General features: G+C 43.5%; 1 protein-coding gene across 1 annotated transcript in view; it reads left to right on the forward strand.

Annotated features, from left to right (window-relative positions):
- Positions 1-6742: 6742 nt before the first annotated feature.
- The window catches only part of CFAP97 (cilia and flagella associated protein 97), a 28997-nt gene continuing 13242 nt past the window's right edge, over positions 6743-22497 (forward strand). Inside the window, exons 1-3 of the mRNA XM_072122911.1 lie at positions 6743-6902; positions 8357-9170; positions 9321-9392. Of these exons, the coding sequence (XP_071979012.1) occupies positions 8378-9170; positions 9321-9392 (865 nt within the window). The 5' untranslated portion in view covers positions 6743-6902; positions 8357-8377. The remainder of the gene's footprint in view (positions 6903-8356; positions 9171-9320; positions 9393-22497) is intronic.

Below are 22497 nucleotides of genomic sequence, written 5' to 3' on the forward strand. Positions count from 1 at the left end.
ACATCTTTTGCTAGTAAGTGAATAGAATGTGCAAGGATTGTGACCTGTCAATCAGTAAATTATGCCTTAATTACCTTTCCCTTGTGCCATACATGTAGAATTCAGAGAAAGAATATATTGATACTGCCTCCTATGTACAGGAATAATGCTACAATAACACATTTAGAATAACACATTCAATCCTGCCTTCTATATACAAAATAAAACTACTACAATACCTTCTCCCATGTACAAGCCAACTACTATAATACTGCCTCCTATGTACAGGAATATAACTACTATAATACTGCCCCCTATGTACAAGAATATAACTACTATAATACTGCCCCCTATGTACGAGAATAGAACTACTATAATACTGCCCCCTATGTACAAGAATATAACTACTATAATACTGCCCCCTATGTACAGGAATATAACTACTATAATACTGCCCCTATGTACAAGAATATAACTACTATAATACTGTCTCCTATGTACAAGAATATAACTACTATAATACTGCCTCCTATGTACAAGAATATAACTACTATAATACTGCCCCCTATGTACAGGAATATAACTACTATAATACTGCCCCCTATGTACAGGAATATAACTACTATAATATTGTCCCCTATGTACAGGAATATAACTACTATAATACTGCCCCCTATGTACAGGAATATAACTACTATAATACTGCCCCCTATGTACAGGAATATAACTACTATAATACTGCCCCCTATGTACAGGAATATAACTACTATAATACTGCCCCCTATGTACAAGAATATAACTACTATAATACTGCCCCCTATGTACAAGAATATAACTACTATAATACTGCCCCCTATGTACAAGACTATAACTACTATAATACTGCCCCCTATGTACAGGAATATAACTACTATAATACTGCCCCCTATGTACAAGAATATAACTACTATAATACTGCCCCCTATGTACAGGAATATAACTACTATAATACTGCCCCCTATGTACAAGAATATAACTACTATAATACTGCCCCCTATGTACAAGAATATAACTACTATAATACTGCCCCCTATGTACAGGAATATAACTACTATAATACTGCCCCCTATGTACAGGAATATAACTACTATAATACTGCCCCCTATGTACAGGAATATAACTACTATAATACTGCCCCTATGTACAAGAATATAACTACTATAATACTGCCCCTATGTACAAGAATATAACTACTATAATACTGCCCCCTATGTACAGGAATATAACTACTATAATACTGCCCCCTATGTACAGGAATATAACTACTATAATACTGCCCCCTATGTACAAGAATATAACTACTATAATACTGCCCCCTATGTACAGGAATATAACTACTATAATACTGCCCCCTATGTACAAGAATATAACTACTATACTATAATACTGCCCCTATGTACAAGAATATAACTACTATAATACTGCCCCCTATGTACAAGAATATAACTATTATAATACTGCCCCTATGTACAGGAATATAACTACTATAATACTGCCCCCTATGTACAGGAATATAACTACTATAATACTGCCCCCTATGTACAGGAATATAACTACTATAATACTGCCCCCTATGTACAAGAATATAACTACTATAATACTGCCCCCTATGTACAGGAAAATAACTACTTTAATACTTCTCCTATGTACAGGGATATAACTACTATAATACTGCCCCCTATGTACAGGAATATAACTACTATAATACTGCCCCCTATGTACAAGAATATAACTACTATAATACTGCCCCCTATGTACAAGAATATAACTACTATAATACTGCCCCCTATGTACAAGAATATAACTCCTATAATACTGGCTCCTATGTACAAGAATATAACTACTATAATACTGCCCCCTATGTACAGGAATATAACTACTATAATACTGTCCCCTATGTACAGGAATATAACTACTATAATACTGCCCCTATGTACAGGAATATAACTACTATAATACTGCCCCCTATGTACAGGAATATAACTACTATAATACTGCCCCCTATCTACAGGAATATAACTACTATAATACTACATATATACACAAAAGCGAACATGAAAAAAATCAGTATTTATCATATACAGCTACAGAAAACACATGAGATCCTCACCTTTTGCATCCAGTGACATCAGATGACGTCTCCCCGGATTGTACTCGTTCCTCATCTTCTCCATTAGTTCCACCATCACCTTGTCTCTTCCTCCAGGTACACAGCTTTCCTGCAGAGTTTACCACACAGACGTCTTATGTTCTGCACGTTCCTATTGTCCCTTAACTGTCCCTTCTTTTGCTACCACCAATACTGTGCCCCAAATACTGTAATAGAGCCCCCTACAATATTAGTACCACACAAATAGTGCCCCATAATGTAACTGTAATGGGAGGGATAATTTATTTCTTCTTTCTCTCCTTTAACCCCCCCCCCCCCACCACCACCACCACCACCGACCCAACCCAGTATTGATAGAGCTCCTACTATGACCCAGGCATAAAAATAATGGCCCCAGCCCGCCCCAGACATATAACTAATGCCCCCTGCCCGACCCAGACATATAATTAATGCCCCCTGCCAGCCCCAGATATATAATTAATGCCCCCTGCCAGCCCCAGATATATAATTAATGCCCCCTGCCAGCCCCAGACATATAATTAATTCCCCCCCGCCCCAGACATATAATTAATGCCCCCCTGCCAGCCCTAGATATAGAATAATGCCCCCCCGCCCCAGACATATAATTAATACACACTGCCAGCCCATATATACAATAATCCCCCCCAGACATATAATTTATGCCCACTGCCAGCCCCATATATACAATAATACCCCCCACCCCAGACATATAATTAATACACACTGCCAGCCCCATATATACAATAATACCCCCCACCCCAGACATATAATTAATACACACTGCCAGCCCCATATATACAATAATCCCCCCCAGACATTTAATTTATGCCCACTGCCAGCCCCATATATACAATAATACCCCCCACCCCAGACATATAATTTATGCCCACTGCCAGCCCCATATATACAATATTCCCCCCCACCCCAGACATATAATTTATGCCCACTGCCAGCCCCATATATACAATAATCCCCCCAGACATATAATTTATTCCCACTGCCAGCCCCATATATACAATAATCCCCCCCAGACATATAATTTATGCCCACTGCCAGCCCCATATATACAATAATCCCCCCAGACATATAATTTATGCCCACTGCCAGCCCCATATATACAATAATCCCCCCCAGACATATAATTTATGCCCACTGCCAGCCCCATATATACAATAATCCCCCCCAGACATATAATTTATGCCCACTGCCAGCCCCATATATACAATAATACCCCCCAGACATATAATTTATGCCCACTGCCAGCCCCATATATACTATAATCCCCCCACCCCAGACATATAATTTATGCCCCCTGCCAGCCCCATATATATAATAATCCCCCCCCCCCGACATATAATTTATGCCCACTGCCATTCCCAAATATAGAATAATGCAGCTCCCCCTCCCAGACATATAATTAATGCCCCCGGTTCTGTAATTTTAAAAAAAAAAACATCATACTCACCCCTTTGGTGCAGTTTCTTCCCGTCTTCCTCGGTCTTCGGTGGCTTGGTGTAGAGGCGCGGGATAGTGACGTCACTGCTCCGCGCCTCCACACCAAGCCGCGGAGCTACACGGAGGCAGGCGACAGCTGACATGGTAAGTGCCAGCCTCCTCCACGCTACACAGGTCGCGCAATGACGTCGATTGCACGACCTGTGTAGCTGGGTGTAGAGACAGACGCAGAAGCAGCGGTGCTGCGCTGCGTCTGTGTACTAATCAATAGTAACTGCATCGTACGATCGTACGATGCATGTACTATGGATTATGTGAAAAGTTTTAGCGAGTGCGGACCGGCCCCAGATCGGCCCAGGACCGAGCGGCCCACCGGGAAAATTCCCGGTGGGTACAATGGCCAGTCCGCCCCTGCATGTCTGATAGCACTTTCCCGGGAAACCCTTTGTGTTCCTGTGATCAGGGGCAGGAGAAACGACAGCGACAATTAAAAGTATCACTGCAGACTAGGAACCTGCACTGCTGTTGATGGCAAAGAGGTCAAACTTCTGTTTGGCAAATCAGAATATGCATTTATAACAAACTGGGCAAAATGGTGAAGCTTTTAATTAGAGGTGGTGGACATGGACAGTAGGTCCTTTATGTAACTTCCTAAAGGCTTCTAATGGACTTGCAACTTTAGGGACTGACGGTGAGCAGTAGGAGATCCATGTGCTCAAAATATTGCTAAACTAAAGATATTTTACATGAAGTGTTAAGGAAAACCTAGCTGACAGATCAAATCCTGTCATTTCTACTTGTCGGATGTTCCTAAAATGTACTGTAATAGAAAATGAACTTAAGATGGCACGGGCATTCTGGACCGCTCCTAAAACTTTGAGGCTGGGTAATTTCAGGAATTCCATGTACAACCCTATGGTGATGTGAGCGGGAGACAGCAAGAAACTCTCCAATCAATAGACTACACTGATATTTTATGCTTTGTCCACTCCCCCTCTTCTACTTGTTTTCTGCTTTTCTATATAGACTGGTAAAACAAATAAAACCTTTGCAGTGCTGATTTACCCACGGTGTTAGCATGAGCGAGACTTGAATCAGCAGTTGAGTCATTTCTTGCGACGTGCACACATGCTTAACTAATTTGGAACACACAACTGACACACACAAAAGAGGAGATTAGAGATCCGGATCACCTTATCAGCAGCTTTTTGTGCATGTATTTTTACTGTTTTAAATGTTTGTAAATAATAAAAAAAAGAGGATTCAATTTTAATTTATACATTTATTTTTTTTTTTTTACTTGAATCATTAAAAGTTGTTTTCCCACTCGGTAATCTCCTTCAGCTCCGTAGAGATGAATGGAGCACAATAGACATGCACGGGTGTCCGCTCATCTCGGGGAGCGACGAGGGACCCCCTATTCTCGTGATCTTTTGTGGGAAAACATCTTTGAGCATGAACATCCCACATATTGTTACATGTCTATCGCCTGCTTCTACAGTGTGCAATGCCAGTTATTATCAGGGTAACACAAGCGGCACCCCCAAATAACAAATTAAATAAATTTAAGACACTGACATAAGAACATTGGATAAAAGTGGGCACAGTGTTTATTAAGGGGTTAGTTAACAAAAATAGGATGGGGTATAACATTGATACCAAGTTAAACTAATAGAATCAATAAACAATTAAAATATCAAATTAATTTATTTAAAAAATACCAACAGTTATACATAAAAGCATAATACCATGACCATGTCTGCCCAAATAGGGTGACTAACCCCCTATCACTATGCCAACTTGAGAAGTTTTAGAGGACTGCAAGGTAATTGATGAGGTTCCGACAAGTGGGACCCTGTTGTCATCCAGAGAATGGGGATGTTGCTCTCACTAATAGGTAGAGCAGCATGATGAGCATGTATCCTGACACTACATTCAACATTCCCTGCAACTTTCGTGGCAGCAAAAGAAGGACATAAGATGCAAGCGGAATTCCCACAGTAAATTTCCCCCCTTAAGACATGCCTTTTGTCCTGCCCAATGCTCTACCCCTTGTATTTCTGAATAGTATAATGCACCCATTACTGGCTCCTATATCGTAAAATCCCCCTTTCTGTGGCCTTAAAGGACATCTATCACCAGGATGAAAGTTTGTAAAGCCAGCACTGATATACTGGTGTGCATCCCCTCTGGCAGGATCTGCTCATCTTTTAGCTTCTTATGCCCTTGCTTTAAAGAAATAAAGGTTTTAAAATGATGCAAATGAGTCTCAGGGGCTCCAGTTTCCATTGACATCTATGGAGCCTGGAGTCCCTTGTGTTTATTTGCATCATTTTTAACTTTTTTTTTTTTGTAAGAACATGGTTATAGGAAGCTAATAGAAGAGCAGATCCTGGCAGAGGAGACACACACCAGTATGTCAGTGCTGCGTTTACAATCCTTCATCCTGGTGGTAGATGTCCTTTGAACAGCATAACGCCTCCCTCACATTCTGTTCCCCCCTCATTTTGTGGCCCCTTCTTTCCTTTTTGCTGTATAAAAAATACAATTAACATCAGATACTCACCTCTCCTTGTTCCCTGCAGAAGTCCGGCTTCCTCCACTTCTGTTTTTGTGTGTAGTTCCGGCAGGTGCAATGGCGTCATCATAATATATGGGATAAGGAAAACCACGGCCTCTTTTCAACAGTATGTGATCAGTCAAAGATCAGCCCTGCTCCGTGCTCATAAAGGTGTGACTCCCACCAATGAATAGAGCCATGATGGCATCACATTTACTTTAATGATATTGTAATATGTTACAGAATTTTCCATGTAAAATTCCTCACAAAAATACAGTGCACAATACAGGCGTGCAGCTAGCATTATTGCGCATTATTGCGGTTTTGTGATATCATTATTTGTAACAAAGTGAAACATATTTTCAATTCCGACTTTACATACCAATATACTCCTATACAGAACCTTTTTTTTTTTTTAGTAATACCCCAAAAAAAAATATATTTTTCATTTGTGTATTTTCTATAATGTTTGGCTAAGAAGTAGGGCACAATCACATTCCATACACAGCACATTGTACGCATGCGCGTTCCCTTCTGTGCCCGAAAGAAAGATGGCGCTTGCGCAGCTTCCTGATGGCGGAAGTGACGTCTTGGGGGCGTGGCTTCACTGCTAGACTGGAGCTATGTTGTGCGGAAAGCTAGAGTCGTGAGTAGAGCGCGCGGTGGAGGAGCTGTGAGCGGACCGCGTACAGCGCAGAGTCCTGCCGTGCGGCTTTTGTGCGTTTGTGGAGGGAACAGGTAAGTGTGCGGTTTTGTGATCTTCCTCCTGATCTACGTGTAAGTGAATTGTAATATAGTGTGTGCCCGACCGCAGTACTGACCACAGCTCCGCCCTCCCACTGTCTCCATGGAGACCTGATGCGTCCTCACCTACAGCACTGGGTGACAGCTGTCAGTGCGGAGCCGCTTCTGTGTGTACAGCGCCCTACACATATGTGATGGATCTGTACTGATATAAGAACAGGGGACGTGTGTGCACAGTGTAGTGTATAAAAATGGCTGACCTCTAGTATATATCATGCCATGGATACAGTGTGTAAGGCTGAATGATGTCAGGAGGCGATTAGCTCACATTGTAGTCACTAAAACCGCACTATATGTTGTGATACAATGTGTTCATTAATCAGTGACTGAGCATCACCAAGGACATGTCATACACCCTCTAATATGATCTAATAGAAAAACCTACATAAATATTGGGTGTCACAGGTTAATCTGCAAAATCTGGGTGAAATTGTGCAAGTGCATAACGCAATGATCAATCCAGATAATCTGCTTATACGTCCATATATGCTTATAGTATATATGTTACCCCACATGTTACCACTGAATTTCCCAGAAATGAAGACCTTAAGGGCCTTATATTATCCTTATAGATTTGTGAATTTCCTGTGACTCAATTTACTTTAGGCCCAATTTCTCTTGTCTGGCAATGATGCTTTCCTTATAAGATAATCCTTTATTAGACCCACATTGGGGAAATTCCCACTGTTCTACTCGTGGCCATGTAGATGATTGTGGGGCATTGCATTCATGAGCTCCCTCTTCCCTGCAGCTGCCTTCATCGGGCAGGACCGTTTTTTTTCTCCAATTCTTGTAAAAGGAGATATTTCAGCTCGCTGGAATATAAACTGATTGTCTAGAGTTGTTATTTATTTATACTATGACACCCACTTGTAATAAATATAACAGGAGGCGACTTCTATCCTGACTGGCCTGTGTCTGTATACATGGGGTCAGCCGTGACGTCAGGTGGACACCACACACCCGCTACACTTGGCTCTGTAGTTTGTATTAGGCTTTAGCAGGAGTCTACCGTGTCGATGCCGCTTCACCTCTTGGCCTATGTATACCGAGGCCGGCAGGGATTGGAGGCGTCATGTTAAACGGGAAACAGCTCAGTGTAGGATGTTCGTTATTTTTACTGGGGCCCATAGTACTGTCCAAATAGCATGGTGGTCATGCAGATGAACTTCCACTCCATTGGTTTGTGGGGTTGCTGCAGTTAGCTGAGTTGGCAAACTTTCAGAGTTCCAAACAAATGTATGGAGTGTAGGTGAGGTTGGGGTGGGGGGGCTTGTTTGGTACCAGATCAAAGAAGGTTCTAGAAGGTGGAGCCTTTTAAAGACTTTTTGTGCTTGTATATAGAATTGGGGCTCAGACACAATTCTGTGTGTTTCCCTTATCTCCAGATACTGAGTCTATATAGCACTATGGATCGCTATGGAAATCTTTCGGATGATGGGGAAGTGGATCACTCCTTTTTTGACAGTGATGATAACGAGGAACCGAAAGGGCAAAGTGTCGGTACATCCGGACCCGTCACGTATGAGCACAAGCACAATAAACCAGCTTCTGACTCGGAGGATAGTGGAAGCAGTGGTGCACACAGACCAGACAGAAAAGAGACTGAAGAGATCTCAAAGGAATCCAAACCTAAGACCCATCCAGAGCCTGTGTTATCCCTGGAGGCCCCGAGACCCAGCAGTGCTGTAAAATCCGGTAGGGGCTCTGCTCTAAGCTTGAAAATAGAAGCTACGATTCCAACTGGAATCCCCCAGATAAGACGAGACTTTGAAGATAATTACTACCCAGATGAAGATGACAGTAGTGAGGAGGAGAGCCGGAGCTCTAGGCCAAAGCCTGCCAAACAGACAAACCTAGGGAAGAAAAGCGTGGGAAAATACAGCAGAGACTTTCCTTCTTCCATCTCCAGCTCTGATACAGAGTTTTCCGACACCACATCAGATGACCACACCTCAAGATCCTATCCATCATCCAAAGATAGGGCGGCTCCTTCTCTATGTTCTCCTGAGCGGCGATCACATAGACCAACGGGGAGAGACCTCAGAGACTATGTTGATGAATCCGAGGACACGGTCACTGATGTGACCCCGCTCTCCACCCCTGACATCAGCCCAATACAGTCATTTGACATAGCGGCTACTAGCGAAGCGCTGAAATCTAAAGTACAGCGACAGGAGAACGTCAGACAGGAGTCGTATGGTAATCAAACTTCATTATTACTTATCATATATCCACTAATGTTATGTAATCATCACATGTGTAACAGAGGAAATTGTCCTCTATAGAGGTTGTAGCCCTATATTTTTAGCTCACTCCTATGCACAATTTTTTTTGTGTTTTGAAACCCAGATCCTGAACTTGATGGCAAATCCGACCCAAAGGCTTTACAGGATGCAATGGACCTAAACCAACTTCTGAAAGGTAAGTTTTCTCCTTTTATTCTTCATCAATACATTTCTTCATATGGTTTATGGGGAGGAGCTCATGGTCATTTCCCAATTCTATTAAATTGTTGCACATCTTAATACTAAACTTTGGCTATTAATACAGGGATGGGTTTATCTAAAGAGTGTTCCTCCAAAATTGGAAGCGGCCATAGCAAAAAAAAAAAAGGCTTTTAATACTCATTAAAGGTTTTGTTTTTCCAAACATTTGGGGAAAACCCATAAGCGGATAGTGTTGTATTAATAAAGAAAAAACTACTACTCGCCAGAGCTGAGGGCGCCATTTTTACAGTAACGAATCTTCAGTCTGTTGGCACCTGAAGTGATAACACATAACAGCGGGGACCAGAAGGGAATAATAGTACATGGAAACACTTCCATTTCTATCAAAATTTAGCTTGCATTAAAGGAAATCTACCACCGGATGAAGGATTGTAAACCAAGCACACTACTGGTGTGTGCCTACTCTGGCATGATCTGCTCTTCTTGTAGCTTCGTATGCCTTTGTTTTTAAGAAAAATATTTTAAAAATTATGCCAATGACAAGGTGAACCCATGCCTACAACTTTTACGTATTCTTATATCACTCTTATCCCCAAGCCCAGGAAAGATGCAACTGATTGTGCCAATTATAGACTGATTGCACTTTTGAACGCAGATTTAAAAATTTTTACAAAATTGTTGGCCAATCGTCTGATTCAGTGGATCCCTCAAGTAATCCATAACGACCAGGTAGGCTTTGTACCAGGACGGCAAGGTGGTGACAACACGAGGAGAACAATTGATCTCATAGATGTAGTTAATAAACAAAATGACCAGGCTCTGATCCTCAGTTTAGACGCTGAGAAGGCGTTTGATCGCCTCAGCTGGCCCTTTATGTTTCAAGTGCTTGAACACATTGGAATAAGAAGTCCCTTTCTACAGGCCTTGAGGGGGCTATATTCAAATCCCACAGCTGAAATTAAGCTCCCACATACGTCCTCCCCACCTCTGCGGCTAAGGAACGGTACCCGCCAGGGTTGCCCACTTTCTCCTCTCCTGTTCATACTTTGTATTGAGCCTTTGGCCTCCATCATCCGACAAGACCCTAATATCCATGGTATTATGGTCAAAGACAAGGAATTCAAACTGTCTTGCGGATGATATCCTACTTACTATAACCCAACCTCTAATCTCTTTACCCAACTTACAGGCACGGCTGCAGCTGTATGGCCGTCTTTCTGGTTATAAAGTAAACACTTAAAAAACGGAGGCCTTGCCTCTTAACCTTGACCAACCACTTGTAGACCAACTGAAAACCACATTCAGATATAATTGGAAAGCAGATGCTATTAAGTATTTGGGGATACTATTGACCCCCTCTTACAATACGCTCTATGTACAGAACTTCCCCGGCAGTTTCCGGGAAATAAGGACTCTGCTCGACAATTGGAACAGTCTCCCCCTCTCCCTCTTTGGCAGGATAGCAGCGGTTAAAATGACCATCTTGCCCAAGCTGCTTTACCTCTTTGAAACCTTACCAGTCCCAGTCCCGTTGGGTGCTCTGAGGTCTCTGCAAGCATCAATAGTACACTTTATCTGGGCAAAAAAGAGACATAGAATCTCCAAGACTGTCCTATTCGCTCATAAATCGAAGGGCGGCCTATCGGTACCGGATATAACCAGATACTACTGGGCAACACATTTTGCGGCGCATCCCAGCATGGTCCACCTTGCTGGCATTCTCCAAATGGATGGAGATAGAGAAATTGTGGTTGGCTCCTTTTCACCCTAACTCTTACCTCTGGCCTAAAGAGGTGCCTGCGTTACCTGACTCCCAATTAGGCCCCATCTCATTCACAATTAAATTGTGGAGGGCCTGTTTGGCCAGGTTTCCACTGGTCTCTCAGTGCTCTCCCATGCAATCTTTCTTACACACCCCCCTCATGCAACAGGCCGGGGCTGGGCAGGAAATTAAACCCTGGCACGAGAAGGGATTGTTTAGGTTTGCAGATATTGTGGACTACCGAGACAGGAAGATTTTACCTTTCACTGCCTTACAGTATAAATTCCATCTCCCGCATACGGCAAATTTTCACTACATTCGAATTAGGCACTTTTTACAGTCCTTGAACAGTACTAAGACGGTTTCGGCGCCCACCACATTTGAGCACATCTGCAAAACCGCCACCCACACTTCTGGCCTTATATCAGACATCTATATGATCCTATTACACCCAAGCTCAGATAAACTTATTGCACACCCGTACATGGCCAAATGTGAGAGCATAGTGGGGAACCCAATATCTCAAGACACATGGCAACTGATCTGGAATAGAGCGGCTAAAACCTCCTTGTGTGCTACACATAAGGAGAATCCGTACAAACTAATGTTGCAGTGGTATCATACCCCGTCCTTGTTACACAGGCTCTTTCCAGATACACCGGATACTTGCTGGCGATGTGGCTCGACTGGGGGAACTCTTCAACACATCTTCTGGACGTGTCCATTGGTGCAGCTTTTCTGGCAGGAGGTTAGGTCTCTCCTGCGGGAGGTTGTAGCGGTGGACATTCCACTCTCCCCATTTATATTACTTGCTGAATGTCTCTCCTCAGCCCATGGCCAAGACGGCTACAAAATTGAGCCTGCACATACTCACAGCCGCAAGGTGGCTGATAGCACAATTCTGGAAAAGACAAGCCCCCCTCCCGAATGGACCTTCTCTCTAGGGTAAGGGAAACTCGTAGTATGGAGTATCTGACTGCCTCCTTGAATAATCGTATCCCATTGTTCGATAAAACTTGGGAATGTTGGGACCGCTACTGGATAGAGGAGCGAGCAGGGGGAGGAGAGTGATATGGTCATCCCTTTTTGTTTTTACCCAACTGTTAATTGTTGTCATGGTGAGTTTGTATGACTGTCTTTCGTTGATATCCCCCCCCCCCAACCCGCTTCAACCAATTAGGCGTAATGCTGATGCCATCCTTGGCAAATGTTTAAATACCAAAAAAACACTGCACGGTCAGGCTTAGTGTCCTGATACACAAATGGAAGATTTAAGCTGTTAATATCTTTTGGGACAAAACTTGTCTTTCGGTTGTATTGTTGTTGAAAAACTTTATTGTGAAATATGTACATGTTAACTTTTCTGTTACATTTCTTTGAAAAATGATAATAAAAATACAATTATATATAAAAAAAAAATTATGCCAAAGAGTCTTTTGGGCTCCAAGGTCCATTGACATCTATAGAGTCCCTAAGGCTCATTTGCATAATTTGTGAAACGTTTTTATTGTAAAAACAAGGTCCTAAGAAGCTAAAAGAAAAGCTGGACCTATCATAGGGGGCACTCACCGGTGTGTCAGTGTGGTTGGTTTACAATTCTTTATCCTGGTGGTAGATGTCCTTTAAGCTTTTTAAAGGAATATTCCCATAATCCATATTGATCCACAATATGCAGTATCCACAATTTCCACTATATATCTGTGGGGAGTCTTGGCAGCCCAACCCCCAACCCACCCCCACCCCCATGAACAGTTGGCAAAACGGGGAACTGCAAGTCCTCTAGCCTTTTCTCTGTAGACTGATAATTTAAATTGTGCATTTCTATGTACTTTACTCTTAAATTAACTTAAGGAGTAACACTTTGCCTGTCATTGTGTGTTTTGTAATCTTAATTTTCTAATGGATATTCTGTCTGTAAATGTTCTATCCTCTCTGTGCTTTTGGGTGAAAGCCTAACTGCTCTTTACCCCCTCCGCTCTCCATAGAGCGTATCTGTAACCTGTCACATCAGTGAGCTTCTGTCCAACTTGTTAGCAAGTTAGAATTCAGAGGCTTGTGAGGAAAAGAACAAAGGGGGCAGAGGTCACACAAAATTTCCAGGAGAGTGAGAATGCTCCTCCTACAATTTTTGAGGAGTATTTTTAGCCAAGGAGTACAATATTTTCAGTAATAGAAATACTACATAGGAGCTTAAATGGAAGTACAGGCGGTCCCCTACTTAAGGACGCCCGACTTACAGACAACCCATAGTTACAGACAGACCCCTCTGACCTCTGGTGAAGCTTTCTGAATGCTTTACTATACTCCCAGGCTGCAATAATCAGCTGTAAGGAGTCTGTAATGAAGCTTCATGGATAATCATTGGTCCCATTACAGCAAAAAATATTTAAACTCCAATTGTCACTGGGGCCAAAAATTTTTTTGTCTGGGTCTACCATTATAAAATATACAGTTATATAAATATACAGACTTACATACAAATTCAACTTAAGAACAAACCTCCAGACCCTATCTGGTATGTAACCCGGGGACTGCCTGTAAATGGCTACTTATAAAGGCAGCCAGACCAGGCAGTGGTGATCACCGCAGCACCCCTAGCCAAGTAGTGGTGGACACTGCAGGCCTTCATTTAATTTTTTTTTTTTTTTACAATTAACTTTTATTTATTACTTTAAATTTTGACCTGGGTCATGAATTGGCAGTGAGCGCATTGGCCCACATTTATCAAAAATAATGCAAACTGCACTACGTGAAGTTTGCCTGTAGAGGATGCAGTGTATAACAGATTCATACAATCTTCAGTAATCTGGCGCCCCTGCACTGCAGAATGCACCATTTTTTTTGGTGCGCTTGGTTCATGCTGCAGAATTGTGGTGCACAGTCCGACGAAGCACCAACACCCCTCTTGTCGGACACAGTGCAGCCATGACACAAAACCGGCGCAGACACTTTATGAATCCATGTGCAAGTATTTTGCTGGTTATTTTCAGTGCAAAGTCAGACAGATAACTGGTGCATTAATATAGGAGGCCTTTATGTGTTTCCTGCATTTTTTATATGCAGGTCACATGTAGCAGTCATGGTAATGGTATCGGCCCATTAGTGATCATCACAAACAGACATGCAGAGAGGAAGCACGTGGCTTCTTCCCTGCATGTCTATTAACCCCGTTTGCTCCTGGAATCCTGATGATATGACTGGATCCCCTGGCATTAGTGTGCACGGTGCTGTGAAAGAGGGCTGGTTTTTATCGGCCCCCTGTCACAATACAGGATCAGGTTGTCAGTGTGACTGCCTGATGCATCCAATGACACCAGACAGGTCAGTTTCTAGGCTATTTGGTTTTAGAAAAGTGCCCCCCCTCAACACATACTTGTTAAATTAATAATTAATAAATTGCTTTTCAGGCTGCAGAACCACATCATACACACCTTAGCACCTGCAGAACCTCCTAGTACTCATGCACACGAAAGTGTGCTTTGGTGGGGAATTAGGCACACAAACAACTGCTAACCCACAGCCCCATTGACTTCTATTGGACACATTCACAGTCCATTGTGCATCACAGGGAACGTGCCACACCTCTAAACATGTCTTAATCTTGCCAGTCCCTGCATCCCAGGAAGCTGAGCTCTTCTCTGCTCTCTACCTCTAGCCACTCCCCCCTTCATTTCAGGACAAGCTCACACTGACACTCACTGACTTCCTGCCAGCAAACGCAACACATAGCATTGTGAGGAGAGCTACTGGCAGATAAGTTCTTTACCTGAGGTGGGGGAGGGAGGCACATTAGATCTCCTAGTGTGTTGTGGAATTGCAGAGATGTATGAAAGCTGACTGTCATTGTGTGTAATATCCATCTCATGCATCTCATCATCTCATCTTTAATCTCTCATCTCTCTTTCTGTGTGTCAGATACTAGTACAATGTTCAGAAGCTAAATGAAAGTGTACATAGACCCTGTACCCTGATAATCTAACTACATTTTCAGCTCGCAGAACTAGATGGATCATAATGTGTCTGCTTAGAGAGTCCCTGTTTGCACCCTGGAATATTACACTGACCATCAGTGAGCTAAAACAGCGAGAAAAATGAGAAAAAATTGTAAAGTAAGGGGTTAAAAATTATCTTTATTCTGTAAACGTCACTAGTGGATATAAATTTTAGAATTTTTTTAGAAGTTTTGCAGCTCACTGATTTGATATGTGGAATTCTCTGCTGTGCATACGAGGCCAAAGAAATATACAGTGGGTACGGAAAGTTTGTTTCATTGGAGCCAATTGGTAAGATCAAAAAAGTTAAAAAAAAACCTGAAATGTAGATCTTTTTGCTAATTTATTAAACAAGAAAAACTGAAATATCAGTCATAATTATTCAGACCCTTTGGTTTGACATTCCTTTTTTAACTTCTGAGATTGTTCTACTCCTTCATTGGCGTCCAGTTGTGTTTAATTAAATTGATTGGGCTTGAATAGGAAAGGCATACATCTGTCTATATAAAACCTCACAGTGCCTGTCGGAGCACATGAGAATCATGAAGGTCTAAGGAACTTCCCAAGGAGCTCAGAGACAAAATTGTGGCAAGAATTTCTGTAACACAAGGTTCCTAAGAGCACAGTGGCCTCCATAATCTTTAAATGGAAGAAGTTTGGGATAACCAAAACTCTTCCTCGTCCTGGCCATCCAGCCAAACTAAGCAATTGTGGGAGAAGAGCCTTGGTGAGAGAGGTAAAGAAGAACTCTTAGATCACTGCTGCTGAGCTCCAGAGATGTAGTAGGGAGATGGGAGAAAGTTCCACAAAGTCACCTATCACTGCAACCAGAGGTCGCATTAACGCCTCACCACGCGTCATAGACGCGTGATGAGGCGCCATTACCCCCCAAAATAATTGCCATGCGTAAAGTTACGCTTGGCAATTATTCCCTGTAGCGCGCAGGCAGAACGGCCCGGCGCGCGCTGCAAAAGAGGTAAATGTCAGTAGCGCGATCGCAGCGCGCGCCGGGCCGTTCAGCGGGACACGTGACTGGGGGCGGGCCGGAGTGAGAGCACCCGCCCCAGGGGAGACATGTGGGCAGTGGCGTACCGTCCGCGGTCGCCATTGAGACCGGGCCCATCAGAAGGGGGGGCGGGGCTGTCACAAATGCCGCTCTTTCCCCAGCTCTCCGCTATCCCCTGATCCCCTCCCCCCTCGTCCGCTGCTTGGCTCCTCCGCTCCCCTCGGCTTCTCTGCTTCCCGGCTCCTGCGCCCGAATGCGACAGACAGCCGACTGTAAGTCCCTCTATGTATGTGCTGTGTGTATGTGTTGTGCATGTGCTGTGTTGTGTCTGTATGTGTGCTGTGGTGTGTGTGTGTGCTGTGTTGTGTATATGGTGTGTGTGCACCCTGTGAGTGTATGTGCTGTGTGAGAGTATGGGCTGTTTGTGCATGGTATGTGCAGTTGCACTGTGAGTGTACGGTGTGTGTGCACTGTGCGTGTATGAATATGCTGTGTGAGTGTATGGCGGGTGTGTGTGCACTGTGCGTGTATGAATATGCTGTGTGAGTGTATGGTGTGTGTGCACTGTGCGTGTATGAATATGGTGTGTGTGCACTGTGCGTGTATGAATATGCTGTGTGACTGTATGGTGTGTGTGCACTGTGCGTGTATGAATATGCTGTGTGAGTGTATGGTGTGTGTGCACTGTGCGTGTATGAATATGCTGTGTGACTGTATGGCGTGTGCGGGTGTGTGTGCACTGTGAGTGTATGAATATGCTGTGTGAGTGTATGGTGTGTGTATGAATATGCTGTGCGAGTATGGCGTGTGCGGGTGTGCGTGTGCACTGTGAGTGTATGAATATGCTGTGTGAGTGTATGGTGTGTGCGGGTGTGTGTGCACTGTGAGTGTATGGTGTGTGTGCACTGTGAGTGTATGAATATGCTGTGTGAGTGTATGGCGTGTGCGTGTGCACTGTGAGTGTATGAATATGCTGTGTGAGTGTATGGCGTGTGCACTGTGAGTGTATGAATATGCTGTGTGAGTGTATGGCGTGTGCGTGTGCACTGTGAGTGTATGAATATGCTGTGTGTGTTTATGCTGTACGTATGCGTATTTGTTTTGTGTATGCAGCGTGTCTGTATATACTGTATGTGTGTACATGCTGTATGTATGAGGGGGTAAGCATCGCTCACCCCCTCCTCCTGTCCCGTGTGCCCGCTGTCACGGCGCACACATCACAGCACTGCACACACTACACTCACAACACACACTCACACTGCACAGCACACACTACACTCACCCGGCACTGCTCTTAGGCCCCGTCGATCACAAACGCAGGCAGCTGCGGGCAGGTAGAGATGGAGCAGGACGGGGAGCAGCAGCTTCGTGGCCCACATGCAGTGGCGTAACTAGAAGAGGCTGGGCCCCATGACAAACTTCTGCATGGGGCCCAGCCTCTTCTAGTTATGCCACTGCATGTGGGCCACGAAGCTGCTGCTCCCCGTCCTGCTCCATCTCTACCTGCCCGCAGCTGCCTGCGTTTGTGATCGACGGGGCCTAAGAGCAGTGCCGGGTGAGTGTAGTGTGTGTGCTGTGCAGTGTGAGTGTGTGTTGTGAGTGTAGTGTGTGCAGAGTGTGTTGTGTGCGGAGTTGTGGTGTGTGCTGTGAGAGGGGAGTGTGTGCAGTGTGAGTGTGTGCTCTGCGGTGAGTGGGGAGTGTGTGTTGTGTTGTGTGCCGTGAGTGTGTGCTGTGAGTGGGGAGTGTGTGCTGTGAGTGTGTGTGTTGTGTGAGTGTGCTATGTGTATTACCGAAATTTTCATACTCCTCCTCGGGTAAAAATACTCCTCAAAAATGGTGAGAGGAGTATTTTTACCCTTCTGGAAAAATGTTAGTGCGACCTCTGACTGCAACCCTCCAGCAGTTGGGACTTTATGGGGGGTTGTGCTGAGAGAAGCCTCTCCTTAGTGCAAGACATATGAAATCTGCATACTGTGTGCACAAAAAACACATAAAAGTTTCCTAGACCGTGAGAAATAATTCTCTGGTCTGATGAGACAAAGATTAAACTTTTTGGTGTTAATTCTAAGCAGTATGTGTGGTGAAAACCAGGCACAGTTCATCACCTACCAAATACAATCCCAACAGTGACACATGGTGGTGGAAGCTTCATGCTATGGGGGTGTTTTTCAGCTGCAGAGCACAGGTGACTGGTTGCTAGTATAGAGTTATCCTGGATGAAAACCTCTTCCAGAGTGCTCTGGACCTCAGACTGGGCCGAAGCTTCACCTTCCAACAAGACCCTAAGCACAAAGCAAAAATAACAAAACCGTGGTTTCAGAACATCTATGGGACCATTTTTGACTGTCCCAGCCAGAGGCCTAACCTAAACCCAATTGAGCATCTCTGGAAAGACTTGAAAATGGCTTTCATCAACGTTCACCACCCAAACTGAGGGAACTGGAGAGGATCTACAAGGAAGAAAGGCAGAGGATCCCCATAACCTAGGTGTGAAAAACCATTGTTACATCATTCCCAAGAAGACTCATGGATGTTGTAGCTCTAAAGGTTCTTCTACTCAATACTTTGCAAAGGGGCTGAATACTTATGACCATGTCATATTTCAGTTTTTTCTTGTTTAATAAATTAACACAAGATGCAGACGTGGAAAAATACTTTATCTTCTCCCATAAATTGCCAATTTCCCTGTAATGCTCAGGAAAAAAAAACTCTAAGATTTCCAGACTGTATAGATGTCCTTGGCAACTCCATGGGATCTTTCCTATTTGGTGGAGCTGCCTTGTGCTCCGGCTCTTCTGGGTGAGGGTCTTTGATATTTTTCACCAAACAACTGGTGAAAGGGTCTCGGCTTCTCCTCAAATGACCCTTCTCTTGATTATACCAAGCTCCATCTCCTTCTTTAAAAAGGCTTACCCTGCCATTTCTTGACAGTGGCACATACACTGATCTCGAGGCATTGGAAAAGTCCCCAGCCCCCTACGGTGGATCCAGTTCATACAGGAACTTCATTTTATCTGACCGTTACAATTTGGACCCCATGGAAAATTTTTCCAGGATCTTGAGGGTTTTCAAGACCAGTTCCTTTAAACTTTTATAGAGCGTGGCCTGTTCACCTATGACCCAACATCCATGTCTACCTCCCTCCAGTGTTTCATCCCTTTTCCCCATATGTGTCTTGTTCTCTTACCAAATGCATTATTCTTGTCTTCATACTGGTCACCTATTTGTGTCAAATAATCATTGCAAGTTGTATAGAGTGTACCGTATATACTCGATTATAAGCAGAGACCCCTAATTTTAACATAAAAATACTAGGAAAATTTATTGACTCGAGTATAAGCCGAGGGTGGCACACTAGAATGTCATAGTGCAGCTAACGTCACGATGCCTGCGACGGACCGGGACACGGAGCCGATGCCCAAGCGCCATCATGGATGATCTGTGTACCCCAGAGCGACACATTTTCATACTGCTGTTCTGTATACTTGTCATTATTTTGTCTCTAATGTTGATTAGATAGAATAAATTAGCAATAATATCAACATTTTTCTTTTTTTTCTTTCAAGATGGGGGCGGAGTGTCCATTAACGAGCAAATAAAACTTACTCTTTTGATCCTACCAATTGGCTGCAATGAAATAGAGTGAAAAAATCCAAGGAATCTGAATACATTCTGTACCCATTTTATAAGGGTTGTGTACTAGTCATTGAAACAAACCTTATAAAACACATATTGCAAGTGATAAATCTAAAGTGATCTTAAATCTTTAAAACCCATAGTTGTATGAATATGACACATTGATATAGAACTGTGGGACAAGTCTCTTGCTGTATCTGCAGCTCTATAAAGAGAATGGTCATTGGATCAAACACCCTGGGACCAGATTAGTTCTGTAATCTACTTTCCAAAGCCAATTCAGTGAAGGTGAAAGGTGGAAACCTTCTTACAAGGCATTGAGTGACATAGGATACACGTGGAAGCGGATTTATTTTCTTCTGTTAGTGTCATTCTAATTATTCTCCTTTTGCTGAAGGCTCAATTCCACTTTGTGGTCATCTACAAGTTTACTGTGAAAATTCTGTGGCTTGGGCTGTGTTCACATGACCACAAGATTTTAGCCCTATTAACTTGTGTTGCTTGTTCCCAATTACATGTTTTGCTGGTAAACAATGAAAAATGTGTAGCGGGTTTAGGTGTTGCTGCATCTGTGGTCGGGAGTAGCTCTTCCCTGCTTTGCTTGAATTACACTGTTTTTGGTGGATAACTCCTTGTTGATCGTCAGAATACTCATTGAAATAGGATCTAATGTCCATTAATATTATTATTTATTGGAATCTGCAGATCGGCATAGTTAAAGGGAACCTGTCGCTGCAGTTTCAAAAAAATTAATCTAAGACAGGTTCCCATAGAGCACTTAAGTCCTAAGGGCTCCCCTTTTTTCAACCAACCACAGCACTGTATACTTCACCCCTGCTAGATTATTCCGCATGGGAGCAATGCCCAATGACCTTTGCTTTCGCTGTCAGGCTGAAGTCGGATCCTTCCTGCATTGTGTCTGGTCCTGCCCTAGGGTTCTTGTCTTCTGGTCCGAAGTGCTGGAATTCCTAAATCTGCATTTTGATTTCCCACGCTTACTGTCTCCCTCTGTGTGTCTCCTCGGCATCATAAACGAAGTTGTCAATGGCCACTATGACAAAATTTTCTTTAGGTTTGTCTTATACTACGCCCGAAAAGTGGTGGTGATGACCTGGAAGGACCAGGAGCCCCCTCCATTAAAAAGATGGATATTACTCATTAACAGTGTCATTCCCCACTACCGGTCCCTGTATACCAACAGGAAGTGTCCCCAGAAGTTTGATCGCATCTGGTCCAGATGGTGCGCGACTCCCCATACTGCCTTATAATCACATGTGATATATACTCCTCTCCATGATGGAGACTGAGCGTGCTGGTATGTGTATGTGTGTGTGTGTGACTGATTGTCTATGTGTCAACAGTTATTTGTGTTGTATCAAGATGTCTGGCTACAGTATCTGCTGTCATTTACTGTAATATCCCTCAGTTAGTTTTGAAACGCAGCAAGAACCTGACTGTTACCATGGCTGTTGCTTAATAATCCTGTAATGGGAGGGAAAGAAATATGTGACAGACAATCTTGTTCTTCGATTTTGTTTATTTTAATTGTATAAAATTTCAAAATTGCAAAAATAAATACTTTAAAAAAAAAACCAACCACAGCACTGTTCACAAAAGCAAAAATAAATAATATTCTCTATCTCGTAACTAGGCAGAGAACCCAGCTAGTCGAGTTGGACCGGTCACCTCGGCTTGAGTTCACGGCCTTCCTCTCGGCACGTCAGCCAGCACACGCTTCTATCTTTCGTTTCCTACTCCCCTGGCTGAGTTCCCGCGTGTGCACATTGGCCACTGTCATGCCGAGAGAGAAGGTGAAAAGCCACGCATGCGCAGTGAGCCGGTGGTGTTCACGCACCCCTGCGATGCTCACAGCCAAGGGGGCCTTGTGACATATGAAAGATAGAGGCACGTGCTGGCTGATGTGCAGAGAGGAAGAGGGTGGACCCTCGTCGGGTGCTCTGCCTAGTTGCCAGGTAGAGAATAAAACTTGATTTTCTGCTTTTGTGAGCATCGCTGGTATAAATTGAAAAAGGTGTGCCCTTAGGACTTAAAGGCTCTTTGAGAACCTGTCTTAGATTATTTTTTTTGTAACCAGGGGTGACAGGTTCCCTTTTAAGGGGTTGGCTACTTATACTAAACATTAACAGAGTAAGTTTAAAACCCTATTAGGGTCATCCATATTATTATTACCTTGGAAAAGTGAACCAGATTGGCGATTCACGTGACCCCAGGCAGAAGGACACAGAACTTCCAGTGATGTCCCATTTCTGCATGGCGCCTCCATCCATTGGTGGTCCCGAGTACTTCTGCACATGGATCACGTGAACCACGGCTACCAGTGAGATTTGGGTAACTAGACCAAACACAGGTCCTTATGGACAGGGGGTTTAGTGTCCCACATCACCTTTCACCAAGTGACTCGGTGGCCGCAATGAATAAACAACTTTAAACCTCTTTTAGAGAGGAGTCCCATGAGGCACATTGGACTCATCTTTTGTCTTCCCTGCACACTCACAGTTCTTCAATGAAGCCTGAGCACGACAACCCTGCTTTATAGGGCAAGTGCTGTAACTCCGGCGAATGTGCACGGAGCACCGGACCAAGGCAAGTATAAAGTTTTCTTATTTTACTAGCGGTCATGGAGGGAGTTAATTAAGGACGATTTGCCACACTAATAAACTAC

This window comes from Engystomops pustulosus, chromosome 1, assembly GCF_040894005.1.
Source record: "Engystomops pustulosus chromosome 1, aEngPut4.maternal, whole genome shotgun sequence".
Taxonomy (NCBI): Eukaryota; Metazoa; Chordata; class Amphibia; order Anura; family Leptodactylidae; genus Engystomops; species Engystomops pustulosus.